Genomic DNA, 27,500 nt, shown 5'->3' on the forward strand with positions numbered 1-27,500 from the left:
GCGGCGCACCGTGCAGAGAACGCCCCTTAGCCACGCAAAGGAACAAGTGGTCGCAGCCACGCACGATGGTGTGGTTCACTCCCACAGTAACTGTGCCGGAAAAAAGCCACAGACACAAGTGCACGCTGTATGACCATATTTCCACAAAAGTCCTAGAAAACGTGAACTTTCAGTGAAAGGGAGCAGATCAGCGGCTGGGCTAAAGACAAAGTGTGTCATGTGGAGTGGCAATAGGGACTGCAAAAGGAACACAAAACATTCGAAGGGGACAAACACCCCTGATCGCGACTGCGGCAATGGTTTTGGGTGCACGTGTGTCAGAACTCATCAAACTGCATGTGTAAAATGCACGCGGTTCACCGCACGCCTGTTTGACTCTCACCGGTGTGTTCTTTTACAAAGGGGCCGACCTGGAAAATGAAGGCAAAACCATAGCCTTTTAGGCCGTGCCAGTTACATCCTTCTTAGTTAAACGCACGGGGGTGCCGCTGGCTAATAAAGTTGTACGGGTCCACGTGTAGAACTCTGCGATTTGTCATCAGTGTGCTCACCCCAAGGTCGCGTCTCCCTCCATCACGGCGGACTCGGCCTCCTTTTCCCCGGAGTGCCCCTCCACCCTCCAGGAACCATTATACTGCTGTCCTCATCTATGAGTTTTTGTTGTTCGTTCATTGCTCTCAGTTTTTAAAAGTTCTTTTTTAATTTCATTTATTTATTTTCAGACAGAAGGGAAGAGAGGGAGAGAAACATCCATGTGTGGCTGCCTCTCACACACCCCCATCTGGGGATCTGGCCCACAACCCAGGCATGTGCCCTGACTGGGAATCGAACCAGCAACCCTTTAGTTCACAGGCCAGCACTCAATCCACTGAGCCATACCAGCCAGGGCTGTTGCTGTCAGGTTTATAGCCCACACATGAGTGAAATCACATGTCTCTCAACTTTCTCTGACTTATTTAGCTTAGCATGATGCTCTCGAGGTCCATCGTGCCGCCCCGGACGCCGCATCTTCTACGGCAAAGCGGTGTCCACCACGGGCCACCTGTGCCGCAGCCCCTTTAGCTGTCCCCCCCCCCCGTCGGAGGAGGCCGGGGTTGTCCCCAGTCTTGGCCACCACAACTAATGCCATAGCAACACAGGGGCGCATGCATTTTTACAAACATGTTGTCGGACTTGTGGGGGAGATGTTCGGAAGAGGGGTGCTGGGCCCCACGGTAACTCTCGCTTAATGTCCTGAGGGGCCCAGGGCCATTTCCCCACGGCATCTGTGCAGCTCACACCCCACCAGCAGTGCGGGGGGGCGGCGGGGGGGGGTGCTCATTTTCCTGCAAGGCCTCCCCAGCCCGGGTACCACCTGCCTGGCGGACTGCAGCCGTTCTGACGGGGTGAGGGGGCATCTCAGTGTGGCGCTGGTCCGCGTTCTCCTAACAGCCAGCGAAGCTGAGCATCTTTTCCCGTGTCTGTGGGCTGCTGGATGTTTTTTGGGAGAAGCGTCTGCTCAGACCCTCTGCCTGTTCTTTAATTAGACTGTGTGTTTGTTTGGAGTTGAGTTGTACTAGTTCTTTGTACATTCTGGGTGTTAACTCCTCGTCAGAGCTGTGGTTTGCAAACATCTTTCCTTGTTCGGTGGATTGCCTCTTTTGTTGGTTTCCTCAGCTGCACGGGATCTTTTCGGTTTGATATAGTCCCATTCATTTATTTTTGCCTTTACTTCCTTTGCCTTTGGGGCCAAATTCATAAAATCCTCCCTAACACCAAGGTCCATAAGTGTAGTCCCTATGTTTTCTTCTATGTAACTTATTGTTTCAGTTCTTATAGTTAGGTCTTTAATCCATTTTGAATTAATTTTTGTAGGTGGGGACAAATAGAAGTCTAGTTTTATCCTTTTGCATGTGGCTTTCCAACTTTCCCAGCAGCATTTACTGAAGAGGCTTTCTCTTCTCCATGGTATATTTTTGGCTCCTTTGTCAAAAATTATTTGCCTGTATACATGTGGTTTTATTTCTGGGCTTTCAATTTTGTTCCATTGGTCTGTGTGTCTGTTTTTCTACCTAAAGACTTTTTCTGATGAACAAAAACAGACAGAAATGGGAATATAAAGAACCTAGAATAGTCAGAACCATTTCGAAAAAGGAAACCAGGGTGGAAGGATTTGCGCTATCCCACTTCAGGAACTCCTGTCGAGCCACGGTAACCCGGAGAGTGCAGTACTGGTGAAAGGGTAAATGTGTCACCGATGGGGCAGGACCGAGGACCCACGGGAGACCCACACAGACAAGTCCAACTGATTTTCAGCCAAAGTTTCAAAACAACTTAATAGGAATGGGAATGTCTTTTCAACAAATGGTGCTGAAACAACTGGTAGCCCACACAACAAAACAAATAAACTTCATACCACGCAGAAAAATTAATTCAAAATGATCATACACCTAAAAGTGAAAACTATGAAACTGCTAGAGGAAAACACAGGAGAAAATCTTTGCAAACTTACAGTAGGCAGACTTCTTAGATAGAATACAAAAAGCCAGGGATTAGGAGGAAATAATCCCAGAACAGACAAAGAACTCCTACGGCTTCATTGTCATCACCATCTTAAATACACAAAATATTTGAACATACTCTTCGCAATGGAAGACATTCCAACGTCTGGTCAACCCACCAAAAGAGGGCCCCCACCATCGGTCATCACGGGAATGGAATTAAAGGCGCACCCAACCCCTGCCACCCCGCACAATGACCAAGACAGAAAAGGCCAACAGGACCAAGCGTGGGTAAGAATGCAGAGCACTGACGCAACGCCAAGCGGTACCAGACCTTGGAAAGAGTTCGGAAATGTGTCACAAATTTAAACATACATGTACCACACCATTTGGCAATTACCCTCCCAGGTGAACTGAGAGACATAAAACTATATATCCACATAAGACTTGTTTATGAAAATTCACTGCAGCTTAACGCAGAACAGCCAAACACTGGGGACAACCAAAACGTCCATCGCAGGTGAAGGGCTGAACCAGACAAGCCGTGATGCACCCAAACGCTGGACCACCACTCCGTGATACAAAGGAGTGTTGGCACATTTGAGGTCGCAGATGAATCGGGAAGAGACGACACCAGCTGAAAGAAGCAGACTGCTCCTGGGGGCCGAACACATCAGTGGCTGCCCAGGGACTGGAGGGGAGGAGGGGACCCCTAGCAAAGGGGCGGGGGAACTTCCAAGTGTCGTGGACATCCTGGACCTTGAGTGTGGCGGTGGCTCCAGGGACGTACATGTCAGTCAGCACGAACTGAACTGTGCACGCCAACTGTCTAAGTTTTACCTCCAGTGGACTGGTTAAAAAAAGACACAGGAGCCCCACTTAAAGAAGCTCACTTCCCAATGCAGGGCAGCTGGAACCCTGGAACTGTGATGGCAGCCACACTGACCCAAACATGTCAGAGGCACGATAAACCACGAGCTCACACTGTGACTACAGAGAGCACAAACCAGAACCTAACTGGGCACCTCTGGGGAGAGCTAGGGAAGCAAGCACTCCGAGAGCTTGCAGGTGAAGGAGAGGAGCGAAGCTTTCTCCTGCCCGGCCTGCCCTTCAGGTGACGAAGCAGCAAGCAGAGCTTTCTTTAAAGACCTGAGTGGTGTCCCGTGGCCCCCAGTGAATTCACGGACAGAGGCGATGATCACCAGGAACTGTGGAGACCGTTGGGTGAGACCGTTAGGTGACAAGCTGATGGGGACTCTGTAATGCGGCCACCAAGCTGGCAGGACCTGAGCACCCCCGTCGGTCATGACATCATTGACAGTGGCTCAACCAGACAGGAGGCACCGCCTGACAGAAGTGTGCACAACGGCCTGTCCGTTCTTGCCAAAAAATTGAGCCTGAGTCTGATCAAATATTGCAGAGGGGAAAAATCCTTGAATCCCGTCAAGCCTCCACGTAGATCCCTGCTGTGAAAAGGAAAGGAAGGAGGCAAGGAGAGGGTGGGGAGGACAGGGCCCAGCAACACCGGCAGTGCTGAATTGCACCCCCCAGCCCGCTGCAGCGCCCCCCCAATCAGAACAAGCACCAGAGTAACGAGCCCCCGTGGTCTGCGCGCACGGAGCTCCCAGTTTCTAAGACATAGAGGGATCAGAAGTTGTGTTAAATGACACCGCAGGGGATGCAATCAGGAAAACAAAGGACAGACGATCGATGTGTTCCTCAGTAAGTAAGTTACAACGAAAACAAAGAAGAGAAAAGTGTAGAATAAACAAGTCTTAAGAGATGAGACTGGAGCCAGGCAGTTGTTTAAAAGATGCTTGAAAAAACAAGGTAGTCGGGGAAATTTGAATATGGACTGGATGTGAGGATGTTAGGAGTTACTATTACACTGTTAGACGTGACCGTTTTATTACAATAATATTTAAATCCTTATCTTTTAAAGAAACAAAAGTATGTACAAATGAAGTAATAGCACATTTCCAGGACTCGCTTCCAAACAGTCGAGCAGGGGGCTGGGAAGGGAGGCCCGTGCTGGGAAAACCAGTCGGACCCCAGACAAAGCAGCTTGGCCGTCAGTGTCTAACTGCCGAGCGGGGTTGCTGGCTACGAGGGCTGTCAGGGGTCTCCCCGCTCCGGGCTGCGTCGGAGTTTCTCGGCAACAAAAAGTTCCTTCAGAGCGCTCTGGAGGCACAAGCGCACGAAGTGCCCTCTCGTCGCAGCCGGGCTGAAAGAGCCAGCAGAGTGTGCCCAGCTGGGACTGCGCAGCCGGTGCAGAGCAGGGGTCCCTGAAGCGGGCTATGGCTACCGAAACAGACATCTGTCCCACTTCGTCCCCGAAACCAGACCCACCCTGCCCAGGGGACGGAGGCCGCCAGCCTCCGAGGCTGGGGCGGCGCAGCCGTGTGCCCCGTAAATGAGACTGGGGCTCAGCAGCCCTCCCCCTGGGTGCCAGTGGTTTCTATAGAAACCACCAGAGCACGGCATTTCTGAGAGCACAAAGCATCTCCATGGCCTCCCCCAGCTTTGTTCACACTTACCCATCAGCACCTGAGGCCCAGCCTATCAAAGTGGCCTTGTGGCTCCCTTTTAAAACAGGTACAGCTCATTATGGAGCACCTGCTCTCAAACGTTTCCAAGGAGACAGGCCCCAAGACACCCCTCTCTAAATTCATTAGCATTTAACACTCTTTAATGAGGCTTAAAGATGGCGCACTTTAATAACTGTCTGCTGGGGGAGGGCACCCTCCCTTCCACACCGAGGTGTGACTGATGAGCTGGCTTGGGTTCCCAGAGGACCGGCCTTGGCTCCGAGCCTTGCTGAAAGCGAACGTCATTGGCATGCTGGGTATCTGCCTGCCTGGGAAGGGCTCCTTGGTGCCAAAGCCCCCCTTGGCATGTTCAATTCTAGGCCACAACCTGCAAACGGCCAGGTGGAGGCCCTACTCAGACAGCCAGGCTCACCTCTGTTCTTGTCACTGCTCTGCACGTGCACATGCAGACCCTTCCCCATTCCCTCACCCATCGAACCCTTCACACCCGTGCCTCTCTGCATCCTTTCTGCCTAAATGCCCCACCCTGGCTTGCTGACTGGAAAGCTCCTATGCACCCTGTGAAACTCTGCCAGCCACGCCCCAGAAGTACTGCACAGACTTAGCAGCTCCCTCCTCTGTGGACCCCTCCCACACCTCCCCGCAGCTGCCGTCACACTGAGCTCCCACCCAGTCACCCTGAGATCCCAGTGACCCCCAGGGAGGGAAATGACGGCATGGTATGAGGCCTCAGCTCAGCCCTTCCCAGCTACACCCGGGGTCTGCTCGAGAGAGGAGACATGTCACAAAGCTCAGCCCCTTTCTGACAGATGGGGAACCTGAGGCCCAGACAGTGGGGACACCAGATGTGCGGGACTCACCAGGGGCACCCCCAGACCTTGCCCCAGGAGGAATGGAAAAGCAGCCCCCAGAGAACTTAGACAGGAGGGTGGGGCACCATCTCCCCGGAGTTGTGGGGAAGGGTGGGGCCCGTGCAGAGAGGGGGCCTCTCCCTGCACCTCCCGGAACTCGTGGGGGGTGTGCCTGGAGCTCCTGGAGTTGGGGTTCCCACTGTGGCATCTCCTAAAGTCCCCCTTTTGTCTCTTCCCCCATATTCTGAGCATCCATACTTACTAGGCAAAAATTAATTTGTTTCTCTTTTAAAAATTAATTATATGCACAGAGATGTCTATCCAAGCTCTGATCAACCTGAGGACCCCGTTACTGCCCTGGAGTAGAGAATACCTTCAGCAGAGAGCAGTCATTGACGCTGCGGTCAGGTGGCTGCCTGGCTCGGGGAAAGGTCCAACCTCTGCTCAGCTTTGAGCAAAACCGAAAACAAGCCCGATTGCCAACCATCATGACCTCGAGAAGGGCACAGTCCCGTGGCGATCATCTGAGAACAAGATGGCAGGCAGCATTAACTGAACACCTACTGTGTGCTGTGCACTTTGCTAGGGGCTTCCCACGGGTCTCAGTCAATCCTCAGGACCGTGGGGCGCAGGACTACCAGCACCCTGGCCTCAGCATCACACCAGACCTGCTAGCGAGCACCAGGCTGTCCCCCTTCAGGGAAAGCAAAGGCTGTGGCTGCAGCCACCGGCCCACAGACATGGGGGCACACCACAGCCACGTGCTTCCGTCAGCACCCTCAGCGGCTGGGTCCGATCTGGGGCTTGAATTTGGACTGCACACACATTGCTACCACCATAAAACCCCAGGGTTACGCCACAGGCTCACCGAGGCTGGCGCGGCACTTAGTCTGGAAACACTAACAGAGCCGCAGCCCACATCGGCCCCGCAGGTCCACAGTGCCAGGCAGGGTGACAGCCTCATGTCCGCAGCGCCTATGTGACTCACCTTCCAGTGGCAGAGAAGGGGACACCCGATCTGGGGGGAGGGGACACCCAATCCAGTGGTGGGGAGGGAACACCCAATCCAGTGAGGCTCCAGGAGAAGTCCCTGAAGAGGAGATGTCAGTGGAAACTGCAAGGCAGGTGGCATCTGCCTGGAAGAGGGGAAACTCGAGGCCAGGAACAAATATGTTCAAAACCCAACCGGCCACCTCCAGCCTCTCTCCCCACTGATTATAGCTAAAACCCTGGACAAAACGAAAAGCAATTCCCCAGGAACTCTCAGAGTAGACAGAAGCAGATTGACCAGGAAGAGAGGTCAAAACTTGGAGAAGTGACCAGCACAGAGGTGAGCTGCTATTTTATTTTGATCTTGTTTTCTTTTTCTCTTTTCCCTTATTTTCTCTAACAGCTTTGACCTGAGAGCAGACCCCCCATGGAGCTGTGGTAGCAACTTCAAAATACATAAAGCAAAAAATGATAGAACCGAACAGAGAAATAAACACACAACTCCACAATCACAAAGACTTCAACACTTGTCCGCCAGCAACTGAAAGAACAAGTAGACAAAAAAATGGGCAAGAAATGGAGAAGCAGACCGGATGGCACCACCAGCCAGCTTGGCCACACTGTCACCTGCGGAGCGCCCCGCCCAACAGCAGCAAAGAACGTCCTCCTGCCAGGAGCGCAGGGGACACTCGGTCAGACTGGCCATCGGGCCCCAGAACCAGTCCTAACGAATTTTAGAAGGCTGACATTGTACAGAGTGTGTTTTCTGACCCTGACAGAATTCAACTAGGAATTAATTCTTCAACAGGAAGATCTCTGGAAAATCCTATCATGTTTAGAAACTAAACAATACACTTCTAAGTAACCCAGAGATCAAAAAGAAGTGAAAATAAAATTAGAAAATATTTTTGGGTTGAATGACAGTTTAAATATATCATATATGTGGGCTTATATGAGAATGTAACAAATTAAAATACTGACATTAAAAAAAGATTTCAAATCAACGATATAACTTGCCACCTTAAGAAATTAGAAAAAGAACAAATTAAAGTCAAAGCAAGCAAAAACAAATACAAATAAGAGCAGAAATTAATGAAATTTAATAGAGAACGGTGGGGAAAAGCCAATGTGTCACTGACATGACCAGCCAGAGGGCTAAATCTCTAGCCACACTGAGAAGACACAAAGAAGAAACAAATATCCTTCCGGGAGGAGAGAGAACCTATAAGCACCAAAGGGTAACACGGAATTTTAGGAATGAACAAGTGTGTGCATCTCGACTCGGCAACTCGGACGAAACGACCCAGCTCTCTCAGGCAGGCCAGCCCAGGGCTCGTCCGCGAGGAGGCGGACAGCCCGCGGCGTCCTGACGCAGGGCCACTCGGCGCCTGCGGGGCCAGGGTGAGCACGGAGGCCAATGACAAGTGCTGCTGAAAACGCACAGACTGGACCCTCAGACCCTGCTGGTGGCACATGCAGGGCGCAGCCACAGCCGGGGGGCCCTCGAAACGCGGCCCACTGACCCACTGCGTGGTGCAGCAGCCTGACAGACCTGAAAACACGTCCACACAAAACCCTGCACACGGCGGGTCATAGCAGCAGGATCTACAGCAGCCAGGAAGTTAGACTGTTTTTTTTAAAGATTTTATTTCGTTTTAGAGGAAGGGGAAGGTAAGAAGAGAAACATCGATGTGAGAGGGAGACATCGATGGGTTGCTACCTGTACGCACCCTGACCAGGCACTGGACCCGCAACCCAGGCGTGCGCCCCGACTGGGGCCTGAGCAGATGACCTGCTGATGGGTGGGACCTGCCCAGCTCAGCGAGCTGCACCAGTCAGGGTGTGAGGCCGACAGGCGAGTGCGTCGACATGGTGCAGTCTGCACACACAAGGGAGCACTGTCCAGGCGCATGCAGGCCGACGTGCTGACACACAGGTCATGCTGTGGACGGGCCCCGCAGAGACAGTGCTCCGGGCAGGGGGCAGCTGCCAGAGACCACGCCGCGTGCGATCCCACGGCCGTGAGACGACCATAACCAGAGACCACGCCGCGTGCGATCCCACGGTCGTGAGACGACCATAACCAGAGACCACGCCGCGTGTGATCCCACGGCCGTGAGACTACCATAACCAGAGACCACGCCGCGTGCGATTCCATGGTCGTGAGACCACTGGAACCAGAGACCACGCCGCGTGTGATCCCACGGCCGTGAGACGACCATAACCAGAGACCACGCTGCGTGCGATCCCATGGTCGTGAGACATGCAGAACAGGCAAACGGATGGAGACGGAGAGGGGGCGAGGGCTGCCTGGGGCCTGGAGGAGCAGGAGGGGCTGGGCAGCCTCCATGGGCACCAGGCTCCTTTGCGAGGCAGTAAGTGTCCTGAGTGGGCTGTGACGACGGCCGCACAACCAACCCTCGAGGGCCAGTGGACTGTGCGCATCACCTCTGCGCAAAGCTGTCACCAAAGACAACCGAGTGAGCATCTGAAGTGTGTTAGGATGAAAACTAGGGCATCAAGCCCAGGATCTTTCAAACACTCTTGGTTATTATGGCAAAGTGAAGTAAGTTTTCAAGCATAAATCTAAGTCAATTTCAGTAAGAATATTAAATTTTTTAAGATCTCAAGGAGAGGTTTTAGTATAACAGCCCATTTTCAAGGCAAATGCATGATAAAGGAGCCGACTTAGCATTGCACGAAGCCGGCATTTTATGTAACCCTTGCAGGTCCAGTGTCTGCTCCACCACTTTGGACACGCCCTGCTGCTCTCTGAAGAGTGGCACCGCCTGAGGGAGCGCCAAGGAAAGACCTGGGGCCTGGCCCAGGTGCCACAGGTCTCCTGCCATCTGCACTGAGCGGGGCTCCCCAGCCGGCTTCAGACAGGGGCTGCCTGCTGGCTCCCGGGAAGGGCTGTGGAGGGTGGCTGGGCTGGGCAGAAGGTCTCAGGTCCTGGTTCCAAAGAACCACCTCCCCAGCTCTGCCCAAGACTTTGGACAGCCCAGAAGACACACAGGGATTCCAGTGGCCTGTGAAGGCGGCCGCAGACTGCAGACACACCAGAGAGCAAAGATGCGCGTGTTCCCAGAGGGGCTCCTGCCACCCCGTACAGACTGCAAGCTCCCAGAGGCCAGGGCTGCCCAACTGGGTTCTGTTGCCCACATCCTGGGACACCGCCTGGCATCCAGGGGTGGCTCAGAAAACGTGTGACATCAATAAGTGCAAAGCATCCTCTTTCCGCAATCAGGAGAGGGAGAATTTAGGATAAGACCCAGGTTCACATCCAAGCTCCACACCGCTGCGCTGAGAGCTGGACCTCTGGGAACCGGCTCCCCACCGTGGGTGCAGAAAGGCCCTCTCACCCAGGCGCCGGGTCATAAGCTCAGGCCTGGGATGCAGGGCCCTGTGTCTGCCTGGGGTGAGTCCCAGACAGGAGGCGCTGAGCTGTGCGCCACAGGGCTGGGTGAATTCCTGCACTCCGGCTCCCCCCCCAGGCAGGCCTCCCCAGGAACAAAACACAGCTCTCACCACCACAGCCTCTTCACACCCAAGACTAAGGTTGCACCCACTATGTGAGGGCTGCAAGTGTGAGGGCTGCAAGGGTGTGGGAGTCAAGCCGCCTGGTTCAAGACCTTACCCCACTGCCAACCGGCGTGTGCCAGCTGCTGGAACCCCTCTGAACCCCAGTAGGCCGTCAGTGGGACAGGGTGATGGAAGGGCCCGGCACGCCTGCCCGCACGGTCCTGCAGCACACGGGACACGTATAGAGTGCTCAGCACAGAGCTCACCAGGTGGCGAGTGCTGCACCTGCCACCACGGTCAGTGCTTACAGAACTTCCAGTCTGCAGGGACTAGAGAGCACCAGCCCAAGTGCCACGAGAAAGGCAGGCATCGGGAGCCCAGAAAAGACGAGGAACAGCCCAAAGCCGCAGGGCTCTGCCTCAGGCTCACGGGCGCCCTCCCCCATCTCTCTGCCTCCCTTGGTCTCCTACTCTCATCTGCATAAGAAGTTTGGTTTAAAGCAAAACTTACAGCTGCAGAAAGTACAAAGAGTCCAAATAAAAAGGGTTTTTAATATAAGGCCGATGAAAGAGACAAATGGAAAGTAATCAAAACCTCATTAGGGTGTATAAGCAACCTGCCTGCAATGCCACGAAAACTGATGGCAGGAAGAGCCGGGAGCACAGGCCACCAGTCCCAAGGCAGCCGCGTCTCGGGGATGCAAACCTCAGGGACACCCCCCCTCGCAGGCAGGTGCCTACAAAGGGGTCTCATCGGTGCGCCTTTGCCAGACCCCAGGGCGGTGGCGTGCAGCTCAGGCTTTACAGCCGACTCACCTGAGAGGTTCCCAAAACCCTGGGCCCTCGCCTCCCACTGCCTTGGGTCCAATACCCTTGGGTGCTTCCGACCGCTATGCTACGGTCAGCACCCCCCCCCCCCCCCCCNTCCGGTCAGCCCCCCCCCCCCCCCCCCCCCGGTCACAGCCCCTGTGGCTTTGCAAGCCCACATCACTGCACTCAGAGAAGGCTGCCCACAGCAGGGGCATGAGATGACACATGAATATGGGGGGGGGGAGTGCAAAAAAGTGGAATTCATAAAAAGTGTGTGTTCACCCTCACACGTTCAAACTTCAGTCCCCTTCACAGTACTCGCCAGTGGGTGCGCTACACCTTTCGAGACATTTTCTCCCCTGCTTACAAGTTTCGGTGCCTTTTAGCGCTTCTGCTGTTTCTGGTCCCCTCTTCCACAGCAGCAAAATGTTTCCCTGTGAGGACTTTTTCATCCAGGGGAACAAAAACAAGTCACTCCGGGTAACACTGGGTGACTGGGGCACAGGGGGAAGGATCACACCATTTTCAGTCAAGAACTGCTGACCACTCAGTGGGGTGTGGGCAGGCGCACTGGTAAATCACTCGTCAGGAAATGGGCAAACACACTGAAAGAGTCTTCAAAAAAAACTCACTGAAGCCGAATGCAGCCTCTCACCACACCACCAGCTGGGGCACTGATACCAGCGGGTTCCTTAAACACTCACCCAGTGGGGAAAGCCTGCACTACCAGGGGCCTGCCCTCCGAAAGACAATTCCAGCTGTCAGGGCCCCCCTTGTACGTGGTGACTCCTTCTGCTTCACCTGGGCATGTCCATCGCTTGGAATCTTAAAAATCACTCTTAACTGGGGCTGGCAGACATTTATGCAACAGCCCCGCCCCCACCGTAGGTCCAGGAGATACAGCAGCAAAGGTGGCAAATCCCAGGCCTCGGGGTCTTCACACCCTGCTGGGATATCACCTCATGGGGTGTGACAACAAGGCGCTGGATGAGGGCACCCAGCCAGCAGCCTCCCCACCACCTGCACCTCAGGACACACACCTGGGGAGGGGCCAGCACATGATCCAAGAGGAAGTCAAGAAAGACACCAACTCAAGATCTGGGAGTGAAGATGGGAGGGAGGGAGGGAGGGAGGGATGTTGAAGAAGCAGGAAGTACTGAGGATTCCTGCCAAACCAACAGAGGTCAAAAGGGAGCTGGCCCGTCAGAGCAGATTTGACCCTGAGACTTTATCCCCGAGCCATGGGGCCGGGTTCTGGAGGTCTCCGGGGCTGTGTGCACCTGCCACTCTCTTCCCTGGAGTGAGGGGAGCTGAGCATGGGAAGACCCCTGGCCAGCCGCCCCCAGAAGGGAGCAGGGACTGGGCAGAGGTTGGGCTCCCAGCCCAGGGCCATGCACCCTAGATTGTCCATTGCTGCTCTAATTTCCAGGGCTTGGTCCTGCTCAACTGTGGGGTGTTTGCTGAGGCTGGGGTTCCCCAGCTTAGTCTTACAAAAAGGGTAGTTTTTAGGCCTGTTGTTTTTCTACAAATTTGACCCGTTTCCTATTCAACTACACAGTCATCTTACAGTGAATGTTAAAGCAATGGCCCCTGGCATTTCCTGCAGTGCGGGGGGGGGGGGGGGGGGCCCGGGGGGGGGGTGGGGGNGGCCCTGGGGGCGGGCTGGCCCCCGCCACGTTTCACACCTCCACAGCCAGTGGCAGCAGGGGACTGTGTGCCCAGGTTTTCTCCCAGAGCCCAGGCCAGCAGCAACACAGGGGGGCTGTGGGAGAGAACCCCCGCAGCGACATGGAGCTCAGACGCAGACACCATGGTGCCAGTGCACACGCACGTTCAGGGGAAGGTCAGGGGCCCTGGTCGGAGCTGCACTGAGCCAGCGCCTGTGAGCAGTCAGCTGGCCCGGTGAGCAGTCAGCTGGCCCGGTGAGCAGTCAGCTGGCCCGGTGAGCAGTCAGCTGGCCCGCTGGAGGTGAAGTCAGGCGCTCCGCAGGAACGCGGGCGTGAGGGCAGAGACTGGCCCAGAAGAGAAGAAAGGAGCCACGCTGCCCACTGCGGGACTGAGTTGGGCTGCCCCAGAGAAGTCCGGGACTCCAACGCCCACCATGTGGCTACGCTTAAGGAATCATAAGATGGCAGGACTGGAAAGNCAGTGCACACGCACGTTCAGGGAGAAGGTCAGGGGCCCTGGTCGGAGCTGCACTGAGCCAGCGCCGGTGAGCAGTCAGCTGGCCCGGTGAGCAGTCAGCTGGCCCGCTGGAGGGGAAGTTGGGCGCTCCGCAGGAACGCGGGCGTGAGGGCAGAGACTGGCCCAGAAGAGAAGAAAGGAGCCACGCTGCCCACTGCGGGACTGAGTTGGGCTGCCCCAGAGAAGTCCGGGACCCCAACGCCCACCATGTGGCTACGCTTAAGGAATCATAAGATGGCAGGACTGGAAAGTAGCTTAAAAGTCGGGCATTTCGGCAACTCCTCAGCCTCGGAGACCCCGGCCATGTGTCCCTGTCCAGGGCGTGTGCCCAGAGAATGTGTCTTCCTGAGACCTGCTGTCCTGCCAGCGATGTCTGAGGCGTCTTCCTCTCGCCACAGGAAACACCCGTCCCCGCCCTTGCTCTCGCACGCCCTCGGTGAGACCTGTGTTTGCCTGTGGGGTGCTCCCACATCACAGTCTCTTTCTTTAAGCTTGCGCCCCAAGCTCAATCACTGGGTCCAAGCGGGACAGCATTTGGACGGTGTCCTGGGTGGGTGTGCACTTCGCCCCAACAACCACCAGGGAGACGACGGCGCAGTCGGATCCACCCAGGTTAGGCTAAGTCTGCCCTTGGCTCCGCCAACCCTTCTCTCCCATCCCTCTCTTTTCTCTTTTTTAAAAAATAAGATCCCACATTACTTTTACAACAAAACAGGCCTTTTTGTTGTATTTAAGAGGGGAAGTAGGTCTTGATTTTTTTTGAGGTCTGTGACTCGCCTGCTTCCACCTGAGATTAGTTTCCAGCCAACCCTGACTATGATCTGGAAAAGCCAAGCACGTGGCTGGTGGGTATTCCTGCACCGGCCTGGGAGGCTCGGCGTTCAGCACCCAGGACAGCACCCAGCAGGCTCAGCCTGGAGCCACCAGGTGGCAGCCCCAGGTGGGGGGGTGCGGGGAGCCCCAGGGCGGGGAGCCAGTGCTGGCCCTCTCCTTCTCCTGTCCTGCTCCATCCACCTGAGGCCCTCACTACATCTGCCAGAGGTAACAACTGGGGCCAGAAGGAGCTGTCCCCTCAGTCTGGCCAGAGGCTCTGTGACCCCATGGAGGTGGGGGTGTGGTGGGGTCGGGGTCAGAATCTGGCACAGATGCCTCCAACCACATTAATAGCTGGCACGCTTGCAACGGGCCTGCCTGCCCAGCACAGCAACGCCTGCCCCGGGCTGCGTCTCCAAGCCCCACACCCTTGCATCTGCAGAGGCCAGTGGGCAGCGCCAACCTGGCCTAAGGGGTGCTGTCTGGTCTCCCCGCCCCTCTGGCCACTAGACCAGCCTCCGCTCAGGGCAGGCCTGCTGGGGGGCCGCCATGTAGGGAGAGCCCTGGGCAGAACCTCCTGTGCAGATGCAGCAGGCCAGAGCCCTTCAGGCTGGGACACTGAGTCCTGACTGGAGGACTCCCCCTGACATTCTGTACCTTCTTCTTTCAGAGTCAAGTTCAGCTCGAGTTTTATGGCGAACCACCCTGCACAACTCGAACGGCTGAGTGCCTCCTTCAAACCAGGGCAGTGCCTCCCGGAACTCAAAACCAAGCCTCCCAAACCCCATCAAACCCCTGAGTGGGTAAGGCTCTTCCTCGTCACCCCGCGGTGGACCCCTCCTCAGCCCTTTCCCAGCACCCCCCTCACTTGGAGGGCTCCCCTTGCCAATCCAAACCAAGGCACATGGCGCGAACAGCCTCCCGCCGGGGCCTGCCCTCACGTCACACGGCTGACCCTGTACTGCACTCTCGGTGATGCCGCCTTCCCCCTCATCTGCTCTGCCAGCCAGCCTGTTCTAGAAGCTGAAGTCGGCAACACACACAACAGACAAGAATCCCTGCCCTGGAGGATCTTACGTTCGAGTGGAGGGAGACATACACGGACACGTAAAATCCACAGTATGCCAGGTGATAAGTGCCACGGAAAAAGAGAGGTGGCAAAGGAGACAAATGAATGCCAGGTCACCTCTGGTGGCATGGGGTGTCCTCTCAGCAGACAGAGGGGGCCTCTGAGCAGAACCCTGTGCAGTGGGTGGCGCATGAGCCGCTGGCAGAACACTGGGAGGCAAACATTCCAGGCAGGCAGGGCAAGCTCGGATGTGCTGGGGTGCTCTGGGGAAGGCAAGGAGGCCTGCGGGGCAGGAGGGGAGGGGCAGCGGGAGAAAGATCAAGGGGACCTGGGGCCCTGCAGGGACACTGCTTTTCCCGAGAGTGCACGGGCCTCGGGGGCCCTGACTCACCCTGTGACCGCCCGCTCTGCCTCCGTCTGCCATTGAGAACAGACCCCAGGGGTTTGAAAAGGGGGACAGAGGCCCAGACGGGAAACTGCTGCAGTCACACCAGCCAGGAGGCAAGAGCCGCTCCAGCCAGACTTAGGGCAGGGCCTCCTGGTGTGCTGGGTCGGAGGGCGACAGGCAGAGCAGGGCCAAAGCTGCCACCTGTTACACCGGTAACGGCAGCAGAAGCAGCAAGCTGTATGAAGGGCAGGGTGGGGTTCCCTTTTCTGTGGGGCTGACGGGGAGGAGCCTGCAGGGCCCTGGAGGAGCACGGTCTCGCCCAAGAAGACTTGCCCCTGCCCCCAAATGCCGGCCTCAACTCGCCCTCCCTCCAGCTTGCACTCACACTCGCATGCACACACAGAGCACTCCTCTGCACCTGTGACCTATGTCCACACTTGGGTCCCTTGGGTAACCCCAGGCGGGTCCATTTTACAGCATCTAGAAGCACCTGCACACAGTAGGTGCTCAATAAACATGGCTGGTAACATGCCGTACAGAATCGCACCTGTGGTGCTTTACTCGTCTTCACAACTCGAAACTGTTTTCAAAACAGCTAAACATCACGCTGAGCACAGACTACTGAGTGGCAACTCTTCCACCCGAAGCCCCCCATGGGGAGAGGCCGACCTGCCCGATCCTCCTGCTCATCAGGGCGAGCTCTCCGCAGAAGACCCCGTGGCGGGCGGGCTTACCTTGCCGGCCCTGACGTCCCAGGCCTTGACCTCAGGGCTGAAGCCCCCGCACACAAAAAGGCTATGGTCCTTCGGATGAAACTTCAAGGCGGTGACTCGGAAGTCACTTTGCCCACTGAACGTCTGGGCTCCTGCGACACAGGAAGAGCAGAGAGAAAATACTCGGATCACAACATAAATACCTTAAAGATTCACCTGGCACGGAAATACGGGCCAGCACGGCCCGCCGGGGCACTGGGAGGCCAACAGAGACCTTCCGGAAACAGCAGAGTGGCCGCAGGAACTCTGGCCACACTCTGCTGCCCCCCTCTTGCTGAACCCCTCCCCAGGGCTAAACGGGCGGCTGAGCCCATAAGCACCACCTGCAACGTGCTCCAAAACACTGGTGTTTACCGACTCATTTAAACCACCCCAGGCCCACTTTCAACAGAGAAGAACCAGCCCCTGGGGAGACAGAGGGGCATCTCCAAAGCTGCCCACATGGGAGAGTCTTTGCCTGTGGTTCTACAGGTCCGAGGAAAAGCAGGGTGTTCGAAGGGATTCCTTTTAGGATCAGCCCCCTTAGCATCACACCTTTCCCCTCACCCATGACGGTTTGGCACCGAGCTGGGCAGTAGGGGTGGCAGGACCCTTGAGTGACAAGCATGGGCAACCTGCCCTGGCCCATACCCACGATACCCAGGTGGTGCAGGCACCGGAGCCTCACAGGTTGTCCAGGACTCGGGCCCACCCTCGCCCTTGAGTGTCCATCCTGAAGTTGCCATGGAGCCCGCACGTGTCCTGTGCGATGTCCCCACGCCCCCAGGAACACACAGGCGGGGCGTGCCGGGCCATCTGACTTGGGCCCTGCACCAGTCTGCTGCGCTCCGGGCCGGGGCCACTCTGCCCACCTTGCACCAAAGCACTGGCTGTCACTGTCGCTCTCACGTGGCAGATTCCAGCTCCTAGAAGTGCAGTGAGGAGCCAGGCTGGCAACAGGCGCCACCACCAAGTCCGAGGGCCACCTCTGCACGTGTCCCCAGGGCCCAGGCCACCAGGCAACGTCCCTGCTCCCACACCAGGCGTGGTATCACTGCACACCACGCCAACCAGAAGTGTGAAGGCAGCTTCCTGCAGAGGTGCCCACAGGGGCTCCCTGGCCGACGAGGGACACCCTTCATGGCCACTGGCCCAGAAAACAGCTCCAGCTGGACTGAGGCAGAGGGCAAGTAGGGACGCAAGAAACTGGAGGCCAAGAACACTGGGGTCTCCCGCTGAATCACGTCCTCCACGGGACCCGGGCAGCGCCTTTGCTCACGCCCCGCAGAAGGCACTTCCTGAAGGCTGCCCTGCTGTGAGCTCCACCCTCACTAGTGACCCGTTCCACCAAACCACCAGGGCAGGCAGGAGAGCCACTGGCCACACTCACCGGGGCCCCAGCAGCAGCCCTCACAGACCCCGCTGGCCCAGACCCGCAATCTCCAGGCCGCCTGGTGGCACGGCTGGTCCGCAAGAGCCCCCCTCCCTCGTCGGCACAGGCGGGGCTGCACAGTGCACCATGCCAGTGTGTGTGGGTGTCCACCAAACATCGGGAATTTTAGAGGGTGAGACGAGGAGAAGATAGCTGTTATTTAAAAACACGCCCACATACCATGTCCTGAGAGTATCAACAAACTTGTCTGAAACTCTTAGCTCTAATACTGCATTTTTGACGAGAGCGACAGGGTCGACTGTGCTTCCATTTTCTTTTCAAGGGCAGGGAACTTTTCTGACTCAGTGACTTGAAAGTAGCCCAGTCGCAGCGTCGGTCTGTCCATGGAAGTCTGGCCAGGCCACAGAGAGGGAGCTGCCCACCCCCGGCAGCAGCGATGTGTGACCGCATAGCACGAAGAGCCCTGCCCCATGCACGGTGCCCGAGAATGGCTCCCGCCCCTGGTCCCCAAGGAGGGCGACGTGCTCAGGTTCCTACTGGCCCCACTCAAAACTCACCGACACCGTCACAGCGAGCAATTTAAAGCAGATGAGAAGAATGTGGCCCCTAGTTCGAGGTGCAGATGTGAGAGCTGTCACGGGTGACACAGGTATGTCATTTCTGGTTTCGAAAGTCACAGAACCGTGGAAAGAATCAGAAACATCTGTTTTCGTAGGTTCTTTCCCCAGAAGAGGGCTTTGGGAAGCAGCTGCCCTTGCTCCTCATTCCAGCCTCACTTCGCCTGATGAACGACAGTGCGCTGACTACTTCCGGGCGTCTTCAAGGGGCCCATACCCAGCAGCCGCTTGTCATCAGGGAAAGTTCTGGAAACACTTGACCTTTCACAAGTGAAGACTCTGTACTTCTTTAAGCTCAACAAGCCCTTGAACCGTAACATCTTGCACTCACACACCTGCAGGAGGACGCTCACGGCCACCCTGTGCCATGGCAACGTCCTCGAGAGCTGGCCAAGGCACGTGCTGTCACCCACGTTGGGGAAGGGGTTACAAACCACAGCCCAGCCGCCCAACTCGAGGACAGCGGGTAGGGCAACCGGAGTGCTCGGCCTGGTGGGAGTCGAAACGCCACTTAAAACTGGAACCAGAAACCGCGGCTGCAACAAGGCGGACAACGCCTGAAACTCATTTCTGAATTGCAAGAGCACTGCATGGGCTGACACGGGCCGACCCTCGGATGAGATTCACCAACGCAAAACGACTTCAAGTGACACTAATGTTGTTGTAGTAAAGTTTTCTAAAACTAAAGAATTCTTCTGGAAGAAAGGCACCGGGCGGCGAGCAGACTTGAGGCAGGCTGGGCGCCATGCCGTGCCGCGGGCCAGCCGAGAAGCACCATTCTCAGGGAGACAGCACAGAGCCCCCGGGGGTTCGCCAAACTGGAAGCCTGGGACTCCTCAAGCTCATTCGTCTTTTCCTCTCCTGAAAATCATCTGGAACCCAAGGGGGTGGTTAGGGACCAGCTATGACACGCCCTGTGAGTAAGTGTCCGTGCCCAGAGAAATGCCACAGACGGCTGGCCCCTGCGCTCTTCGCGTACCCATCGTGGACACAGGGCAGCATTGTGGGCCACCCAGGGTGGGCCTCCCTCCTGAAGCACTGGTCTCAGGATGCTGCCTCTGACCCAGGGGTGGGGGTCTCAGCTGGGGGCCGAGGGCAGAAGCCATCGTCACATCCCCTGGATGCAACAGGAGCTCACAGGCGCCACTGCAGCCCCCCACCGAGAAGGTCCCCGTGGGTCAGGTCTTTTCTCTTGGTGGAGACAACCATGCCTACTGCCGACTTCCTGCTCGTCTGGAACTCACTGCCAACCCTTGAGTCCAAAAGGAAAAACACACTCTATCTGCCGGGAGAAAAACTTCTCTGTTTCTTGGACCGGAGCACGTAACATATGCTTACTGCAGAAATGGCAGCGAATTCGCCGCGGCTCTCCGAAAAGTGTGGCGGCGCCCTCTCGCCAACAGAGGGGAGAAATGCTGGGCAGAGGAGTGAAAGCTGAGTCGCTAAAAGATGACTGAACTTTTCGCTGTTAAAAAACACTTCCGAATACCTTCTTCTGCTTCAAGGCCCTGAAGAGGCTGAGACAGAACCTACGACTTGTAAGCGCTAATGTACTCCAGTTAGAAGACCAACGGGAGCTGTGTCTCCTTCCCGCTTCCACTTACAACAAGCAGGCGTTCCTTTGCTACTCCATACGCTCCTTGCTAAGGAACACAAGGACCCAACACTGAGAGATTTGAGAATTTTTCTACTAAGCTTCCAGAAGCCTCATGGGAAAGACTAGGGGGAAGTTCTGCGTGGTCAGCAGGCCCTGACGGGACGGGCCGCCCTCACCTGTGTGTTCTTGGCGGCAGCAGGCGGTCAGCAGAGAGCTGGGAGCCCTCGGACAGGCCCCCTGCCCAGCACTGTCCCTTGCAGTGCAGGGGCCTCAGGCAGGTCCCTGCACTGTGTGCCACGTGCCCTCATGAACACGAGGCCGTCAGGAGGGCTCCATGCCACGGGGACCTGGAGCGTCCTCGAGGCAGGCCACCCAGCAAACAACAAAAGGGAACCGTCGCTGTTTGAAGAAAATTAAACCCAAAATGACTGGATTCGTCCCTCATCACATTAAAAGCTGAAGCCAAGGGATGCAAGCTCTGACCAGCAGAAGCCCTGGGAGATCGGCGACTCAGGGCTCCTCTCCGTGAGCTGGCACGAGCCCAGTGCCGTGGGCCGGTCTGTCCGGTTAAACAGATGCGGACGGGGGCTGGGAAACGTTGGTCAGAGACTGTCCGGGACGCGAACACCGGCCCGCGGCAGGCGAAGGTCCGTCCTCGCCAGGTCTGCTCCCGCCCCGCGCCCCATTCGTCACCCGTCGGGCTGCTGCTCTGGCACGCCCCCCTCCAGCAAAGCCACGCGAAACGCAGTTACGGCCATGTGACCTCTAACCCTGAGACTGTCTCGCCTGTTTACATGTTCGTCGTAGAAAGTTCTCGTGTTCACTGTACGCTGCTTATAGGAAATGGAGTTTTGGAACACTGAACCCACTAACACCAACTCCCCCACCTTGTTATAATGAAGCCGACCATTTAAGCACTGCTCAGCGCCCTCGCCGTTAGGAAAAGTCACCCCTGTTACTCCTTGACACAGTGGCAACACGGGTTGTCACTAACGCAGAGCTGCGGCTACAGCAAAGCCGGTCTCAGCCTGTCCTCGACATCACACTGCTGCCGACACTCCAACCGCCAACATGCTAGGAGAAGGCAGCCGGCAACACTGGCCAGGCGGCCCTCAGACTGGCCCCTCTTCCCTTCTCAGGTGGAAGCAGCGAGGCGCCCAGTGGGGACCACCATATGTGGCCGGGCTGACACCACCCATCCACCCTCAGCCTGCCTGGGGGACCCTGCCGGCAGGCAGGGATCCTGGTCCACGAGGGTCTCCTCCTCCGCCCACCCTCTGGCCACCATCCCGGCTCAGATATGAGCCACGCGTGGTGCCCGTGCCCCAGCCACCTCTGGGCCTGCCTGAGGCCTGCACAGGTGCTGCCACAGCTGGCTGTGGTCGCCAGGAATGACCTGCCTCAGAGCTCGGGGAGGGGAAGCTCAGCAAAGCCCACACATGTCCAGGGCCCACAAGCTGCCGGGACTGAGGCTGCACCTGTCGCCAGCACCCAGCTCTCGGCACCCTGGCGCCTGCCTGCAAGCTGCCTGTGACCTCCCCTCTCCTGAGCTATCAGTGTGCACCTGGAGACTCGCAGCCACGTGTAGGTGGCCCCGACAAGGGGGAGTGGGTGCTGGCGGCTTGTGGGGATGGAGCCTCTGTTCCTAGCCAAGCAGCGTATGACTCATGTCGCTAAAGTCAATATCGTCACGCTCATCCTCAGGGACGCAGTCAGCCAGCTATAAATTTAACCATCCTGACTCAAAGTGACGAGAAAAGATTACTAACTCCACATCAAACTCTCTGAATCAGAAATGGGGGCCATCTGGGCACGCGGGGCACAGTCCTGGGAAGGAAGGGCCTGGGCAAGAGTCCCATGGGCCTGAATGTTCCCTCTGGGTCAGCCAGCGGCCACCTCACACCCGTGGGACCCTACACGCAACACCGGGAAATAAAACTCACCTTAAGGCCATGTGTGCATGAGAAGTGATGTAGGAAGGTTGGCCGGCTCCCAACGATGGACAAGCCTGACATGCAGCTGTGGCGGCTGCACAGAACACAGAACACGGAACACAGAGCAGTGACGGTAGCGTTATTTCTTTACAGTGAGTTGAGCCACGGGTCTTTATTATCTGAGCAAGACTGAATTTCCCAAAAAATTTTAAAAAACTTTTCTGCTAACCCTGGCCAGGTGGCTCAGTTGGTCGAGAGTCATCCGGTACACTGAAAGGTTGTGGGTTCGGCCCCCAGGTGGGGTGCACTCAGGAGGCAACCCATCAAGGCTTCTCTCTCACATCGATGTTCCTCCCTCCCTCCCTCCCTCCCTCCTTCTCTCTCTGAAATCCATGAACATGTCCTCAGGTTAGGATTTAAAAAAATAAAAACCTTTTTGACTTGCAAACAAGGGACATCCCAAAGGCTTTTCCTGTCACTGTCCTGGGACTCAGAACACACCCCCACCACACAGAAAGGACCATGGGCAGGCTCCCTGCCAGGATGGGGCTGCGCCCGACCACAGAGCCTGGCACTCTGCACCCTGCTGTGCCCACCCTGTGCACAGGGGCTGGTTTACCTACCAGGGACGCTGCACTGCAAACCAACCACAGGTCCCCACCCACGGAGACCCACATCCCCCCACCCTGTTCTCCCGGTGACAGATGGGACAGCGCTGTGATGGAGAGCCAGCTCTCCTGCACCCAGAGGGCTGGCACAAGCCTGGCTTCCAGGAGGGCACAAGGAAGGCCTCTAGGCCCTTCCCAGGATGTGCAGTTCGGGCTGGCAGGGACCCCCGGAGCTCAGTGACACCTGACTCGTCTTCTGCAACTAGGGTCAGCCTCTCACTGCAGAGCCTTGTGGGAGGAGGTGGGGCAAGGCTAACACTCTTTAGGACAGAGTGCGTGGGAGCGAGGATGGCCTTCCAGGCCTGATGGGGGTGCGGCCTCAGAGAGTGGACATGCCCAGGAGATGCGGGGCAGGGCTTCAGGGAGGGCACCTCAGAGTGGGGTCACACATGATGACTGGGGACAAGGGGGAAAGGCCCAGGGCCTGTGGTCCTGCTTGTGTCAGTGGGAGGGAGGGAAGCTGGGGGGGTGGCAGGTGGCAGCTCAGAGCCTCCGCATCTGGATGGAGCAGCAAAGCCCCTGGGACCCGAGGAGCAAGCGCACCCCGGGCCTGCGCCATGGAGAGCCTGGCACACATGCCCGCCACAGGAGGCGCCCACAGACCCTTCCCCAAGGCCATCTGGGACGCACCGGGAGACACTCGGTCTCGGTGCCCGAGGCCCCTCTAAAGGCCCAGCAGGAAGCCTCTCCCACGCCCACTTCCTGGAGCCTGCGAGCCCAGGAGCACTTCTCCGGGGTTTTCCCTTGGATGCTGCTCACCCTTCTCAGGCCAAGTGTTCGGAAACCACCAGGGCTGGCATTTCTCGCACCGAAGCGGCAGCTGTCGATAAGCCGGAGAAGCATCCTTCATCCGGTCACTTAATCAGAGGGATTAGTCAAGATCCGCCTGGGCGTGCCTGCCTCCCAGAGCCCTGAGCCCCCCTCCGCAGGTGGCAAGCCAGCTGCTGGCTAAGAACCAAGTGGGCCCCCAGGAGTCGGCCTGAGCACACTGTCCACAGCGGGAAAGCAGGTGTGGTGTGGGCACACCACTCCCGAGTGTCAGCGGGCAATGCCTCCACCAGTCGACGGGCTGGGGCTGGCGGTATAGCCTTAGGCAACTCACCGAATACTCCAAGCCTCAGTGTCTGGGTCAGTGAAATGGGGACAAAAACAGCCCCCTCACAGGTTACTGTGGACACTGACTGTTTAATAAGCAAAGGGTCTAACAGCCATTTACTCATTTCAACTTGAACTTGTAACACAGACCTGGCCCTTGCGAGTGCTTGGCCACTTTGCCACCCTGTTTCCTTACAGGATATCTGAGATGGGGCCCCAAGGGGCCCAAGCTAAGGTGAGGGCACCGGAAGACCCTCTGGGACAAGCTAGAGGAATGGTCACTGATGGGCACAGACCCAGTGGGTCACCCATTTCCATGCACCATGACCCCCCTCACCAAAAGGCACACAGACCCCCAGAGCAGCGGGGGCCAGCCTTGGGCTGGGGACAGCAAGGCTGCAGACAGCGGGGTCTGTGGGAAGAGGACCTCCACCCCAGACAAGGGGCACGTGCCATCCCATCAGCAGGAGGAAGCTGCTGCCCCACTACCAGGCTGTCACACAGAGCAGAGCATGGCAGGGAAGCTGGGACACCCCCGTCTGCCCCTGATCCACGCATGGAACCAACAGCCACGCTAGCAAGCCAGATCAGGAGAACACTGCGCTTTTGGAACTGAGCCCCCCAAGCTGCCCCATTTGGGGAAAAGGCCCAGCAACTGGCGCTCTCTGGACACTCCATGGGAACAAGGCCATCGTTTCCTGCTGTCTGAGGGGTCCGTGGGGTGGCAGAGGAGAGGGAGGGGTACCCTTGGCCGAGGGCCTGCTGTGTGCCGGGCCTTGTGCAGAGGGCCCCGCACACCTCATCTCAGCTGCACCCACCTCAGCCCCACCAGCCAGGCCCCAGCAGCCCCTCTCCCAGCTGCAGAAACAGGCCAAGGCACTTCCCTGAGGACACCCCGCTCGGGCAGCTCAGGCAGCTGGCAGGGCCGAATCTGCACCTGTCCATGCCCCTGGTGCACAGATGGGCAGGGATCACGCTGGGAGAGCTGACCACAGCGCAGGAAGGACGGGGTGCCCTGCCCAGCCAGGGGCCCTGGGGCTCTAGGGAGAGAACCGTCTCCTTTACTTTGGAGGCCTGCACAGCCCAGCTGGGGCGACCACCAGGTGGGCAGCACAAGCAAGAAACCTGCACTGCCTGGAACGGAATGAGCTTGCCCAGGCTTTTGAGGAGACTGGCTGACCTGGTGGGCAGGACAGCTGACTCACGAAGCAGGCCCTGGTGGGGTGGGCCGGCGCTCCCTGAGGGGCCTCAGCCGCATGCACCAGAGGCGTTTTGTTAGGAAGATTACGGGCTGAAACAAGAGCATAAAAATAATTAATCTGTGAGCGGGTTTTATTTAGGTGTTGATTCATGGCTGCTCTGTAAGCCAATGGCCCGTCGGAACTATAAATTAATGAGATAAAGTGTTGACGGCCCTCCGTATTTCAGGCCGGGTACTGACGCTTTAGGGCCCACAGATCTCTAATGGTATTGACGGAGGACACCAGGATTAAATGGTCTTGGTCTTGGCGCCAGATCCCCATTAACGGCAACAGGTACCAAGTGGCTGATTCCCCAGAGCTTCGGGGAAAACGCCCCGCACAGCCTTCTCCTGGCAGGGAGTTCTCATTAGATTGAAATGAAACAGCCCAATTGCTGGGGGGGGGGGGGCGGCGGCGAGCAGGCAAGGCAGCTCCAGAGAAGAAGATCAGACTTGGTGATGGGAACCGGCAAGACGCCAAACAAGGCCAAAAGCCATGGAGGCAGGGGCGCCTGGCACAGCCTGGGTCAGGGTGCGGAGAGGGGTTCACGGACGGGGGGGGGGGGGCTGCCACACCCAAACCAACCCGATGACCCGACAGGTTTGACCGCCCAGCAGGGGCAAGCCTCCGCTAGGCCTCCTCCACCAGCCTGGCCAGTGAAGGCCACACAGAGACCACAGGGCAGGCCCCAGCCTTCAGGCACTCCACACTGGCCAAGGAGACCGACAACCCCCTCAGCAGGCGGCCCAACCCAGGGGCTTGAGGACTTCCCCACGAATGAGTGCCTAACCCCTCATTCCTGCCTCCCCCCAAGGGACAGAGGGCATCCAACACACTCACCGCTCAGCCCAGCACCAGGTCCTGTACCCAGCAGGTACTGAGTAAGGGCCTTCAACAAGTGAACCGGCGGTGTGCACCATCCCTAGCAGAGGAGGGAGGTGTGGAAAAGTCCCCCTCACCTCCCTGACTGGACGGCAAAGCTCTGAGGGCAGGCCCTGGGGCACACCGCAGTTGGGGGGCACACTGCAGCTGGGGGGCACCTGGGCGGGGCCGGGCACTTCCCCGCCGCCCCAGTCCCACCACCAAGGGCCTGCCAGTGGCCTCCACCTCCAGCTCTCCACCGGCCTCAGGCACAGCCGCCAGCTGCCGCAACCAGGGAGTCTGCCCAGAGTGCGCCAGCCTCAGCAGAGGCCCCTGCTGCCACCTGCTGTGGTGGTCCCCAGCTTGTCAGGCAGGAGGACTCTGACAGTCTGAAGATTTCAGAACCGTACCCCCACTCACACACCCCTACTCACGACCATGAAACATCTGTTTGTCAAGGAGACAGAGAGACGAAGGGCCACTGGGAATCCATCGATGTTGCTCGGTGAACCTGTGCTCCACTGACCCAACAGTGCCACCAGCATGAGCAGCGGCCCCTCCCGCCACAGGTGGGCGGACGGTGGCACCATGGATACTCAGCGACCTTGTAGTGGGGAGCATGTGCCTGGGGAATGTGCACCCCATGGGCCTGGAGCTTCATGAAGCTCAGGCTCCTGTTCCTGCACCCCACACTTGGCTCCCCCAGCTCCCTGCACTCTGTTTCCACGTACACCACACGGTTCATGCTCCCGTGACAACTCTGTCCTTGTTCTATCTGCTGAGAACCACTTCCCTCCCACTCAACCATACCCCTGCACCCCAGTTCTCTGTCCCCCTAATTCCTGCCTCAGCCCCAGTTCCTCTTCCTCCAGGAAGTCCTCCTTGATCTCCCAGGCAAGATGCTTTCTTGGTTCCTCTGTCTCTCTGCATCAGTGCACCTGGCATTCTCTCTGTACTTCCGGGCCTCCCAGCAGCCATGTGCTCCCCCAGGCTGGGTCCTGGGGCCCGTTCACCCGTGTCTCCAACACTGAGAATGTCGTGTTGAGCAAGCCCCTCTCCCCTCAGCCCTTTAGCCTCAGTTCCCCACCTGGAAAGTGTGGAAGTAATCTCAGGCAGCAGGCCGAGGTGAAGACCGGCATGTCGTGTGCAGAGCCCATGGCCCAGGACCAGCTGCGCACCAAGAGGGCACAGGGCTGACTGAGGAGCTGCACAGCAGCCCGGAGACGAGGGCCCTTGAGGTGGGAGACAAAGCCTGCGGCTACCCCAACCACCCACCTGCCGCCTGCCCTTCCTGCACCTCGTCTGAACTGCTGGGGAGAAGCTAGGCACACGCCCCCACCAGGAGTCGCTAGGCCCCAGGAGGGGCACAGACCCCAGCGCCTCCCCTGCTGGGCCAGGCAGGGGAGGGAGGCTGCCCCGAGAGGGGCTCAAGGGCCCCCTGGGTCTCCCCTCATGGCTCTGGAAGGGGTCCCAGTGGAAGAGTGACCCAGGAGGAGCCCAAGGAGCAGAAGGCAGTCAGTCACCTTCTGCTCTGGGAGTCAGGGTAGAAGTGTGCCCCGACTCAGTCCTCACCTGTCACTGCCCAGGGCCCGCCCGTGTGGGGCTGTGGCTGGGGCTGGTACTGACCCTGCCTGCCTCATGGGAGGGGGGGTGCTGCCCAGGGACAAGTCCTTTCCACTGACCTGTC

General features: G+C 57.6%; 1 protein-coding gene across 5 annotated transcripts in view; it reads right to left on the reverse strand.

Moving 5' to 3' along the window:
- WDR25 (WD repeat domain 25) overlaps positions 1-27,500 on the reverse strand; it is a 118,690-nt gene that overhangs the window by 13,544 nt on the left and 77,646 nt on the right. For all 5 annotated transcript variants that reach the window (XM_037031690.1, XM_037031691.1, XM_037031693.1 and 2 more), the window contains exon 4: positions 16,390-16,520. In XM_037031690.1, the coding sequence (XP_036887585.1) occupies positions 16,390-16,520 (131 nt within the window). The remainder of the gene's footprint in view (positions 1-16,389; positions 16,521-27,500) is intronic.

This window comes from Sturnira hondurensis, unplaced genomic scaffold (genome assembly GCF_014824575.4).
Source record: "Sturnira hondurensis isolate 20B ecotype Veracruz unplaced genomic scaffold, ASM1482457v3 Scaffold0021143, whole genome shotgun sequence".
NCBI lineage: Eukaryota > Metazoa > Chordata > Mammalia > Chiroptera > Phyllostomidae > Sturnira > Sturnira hondurensis.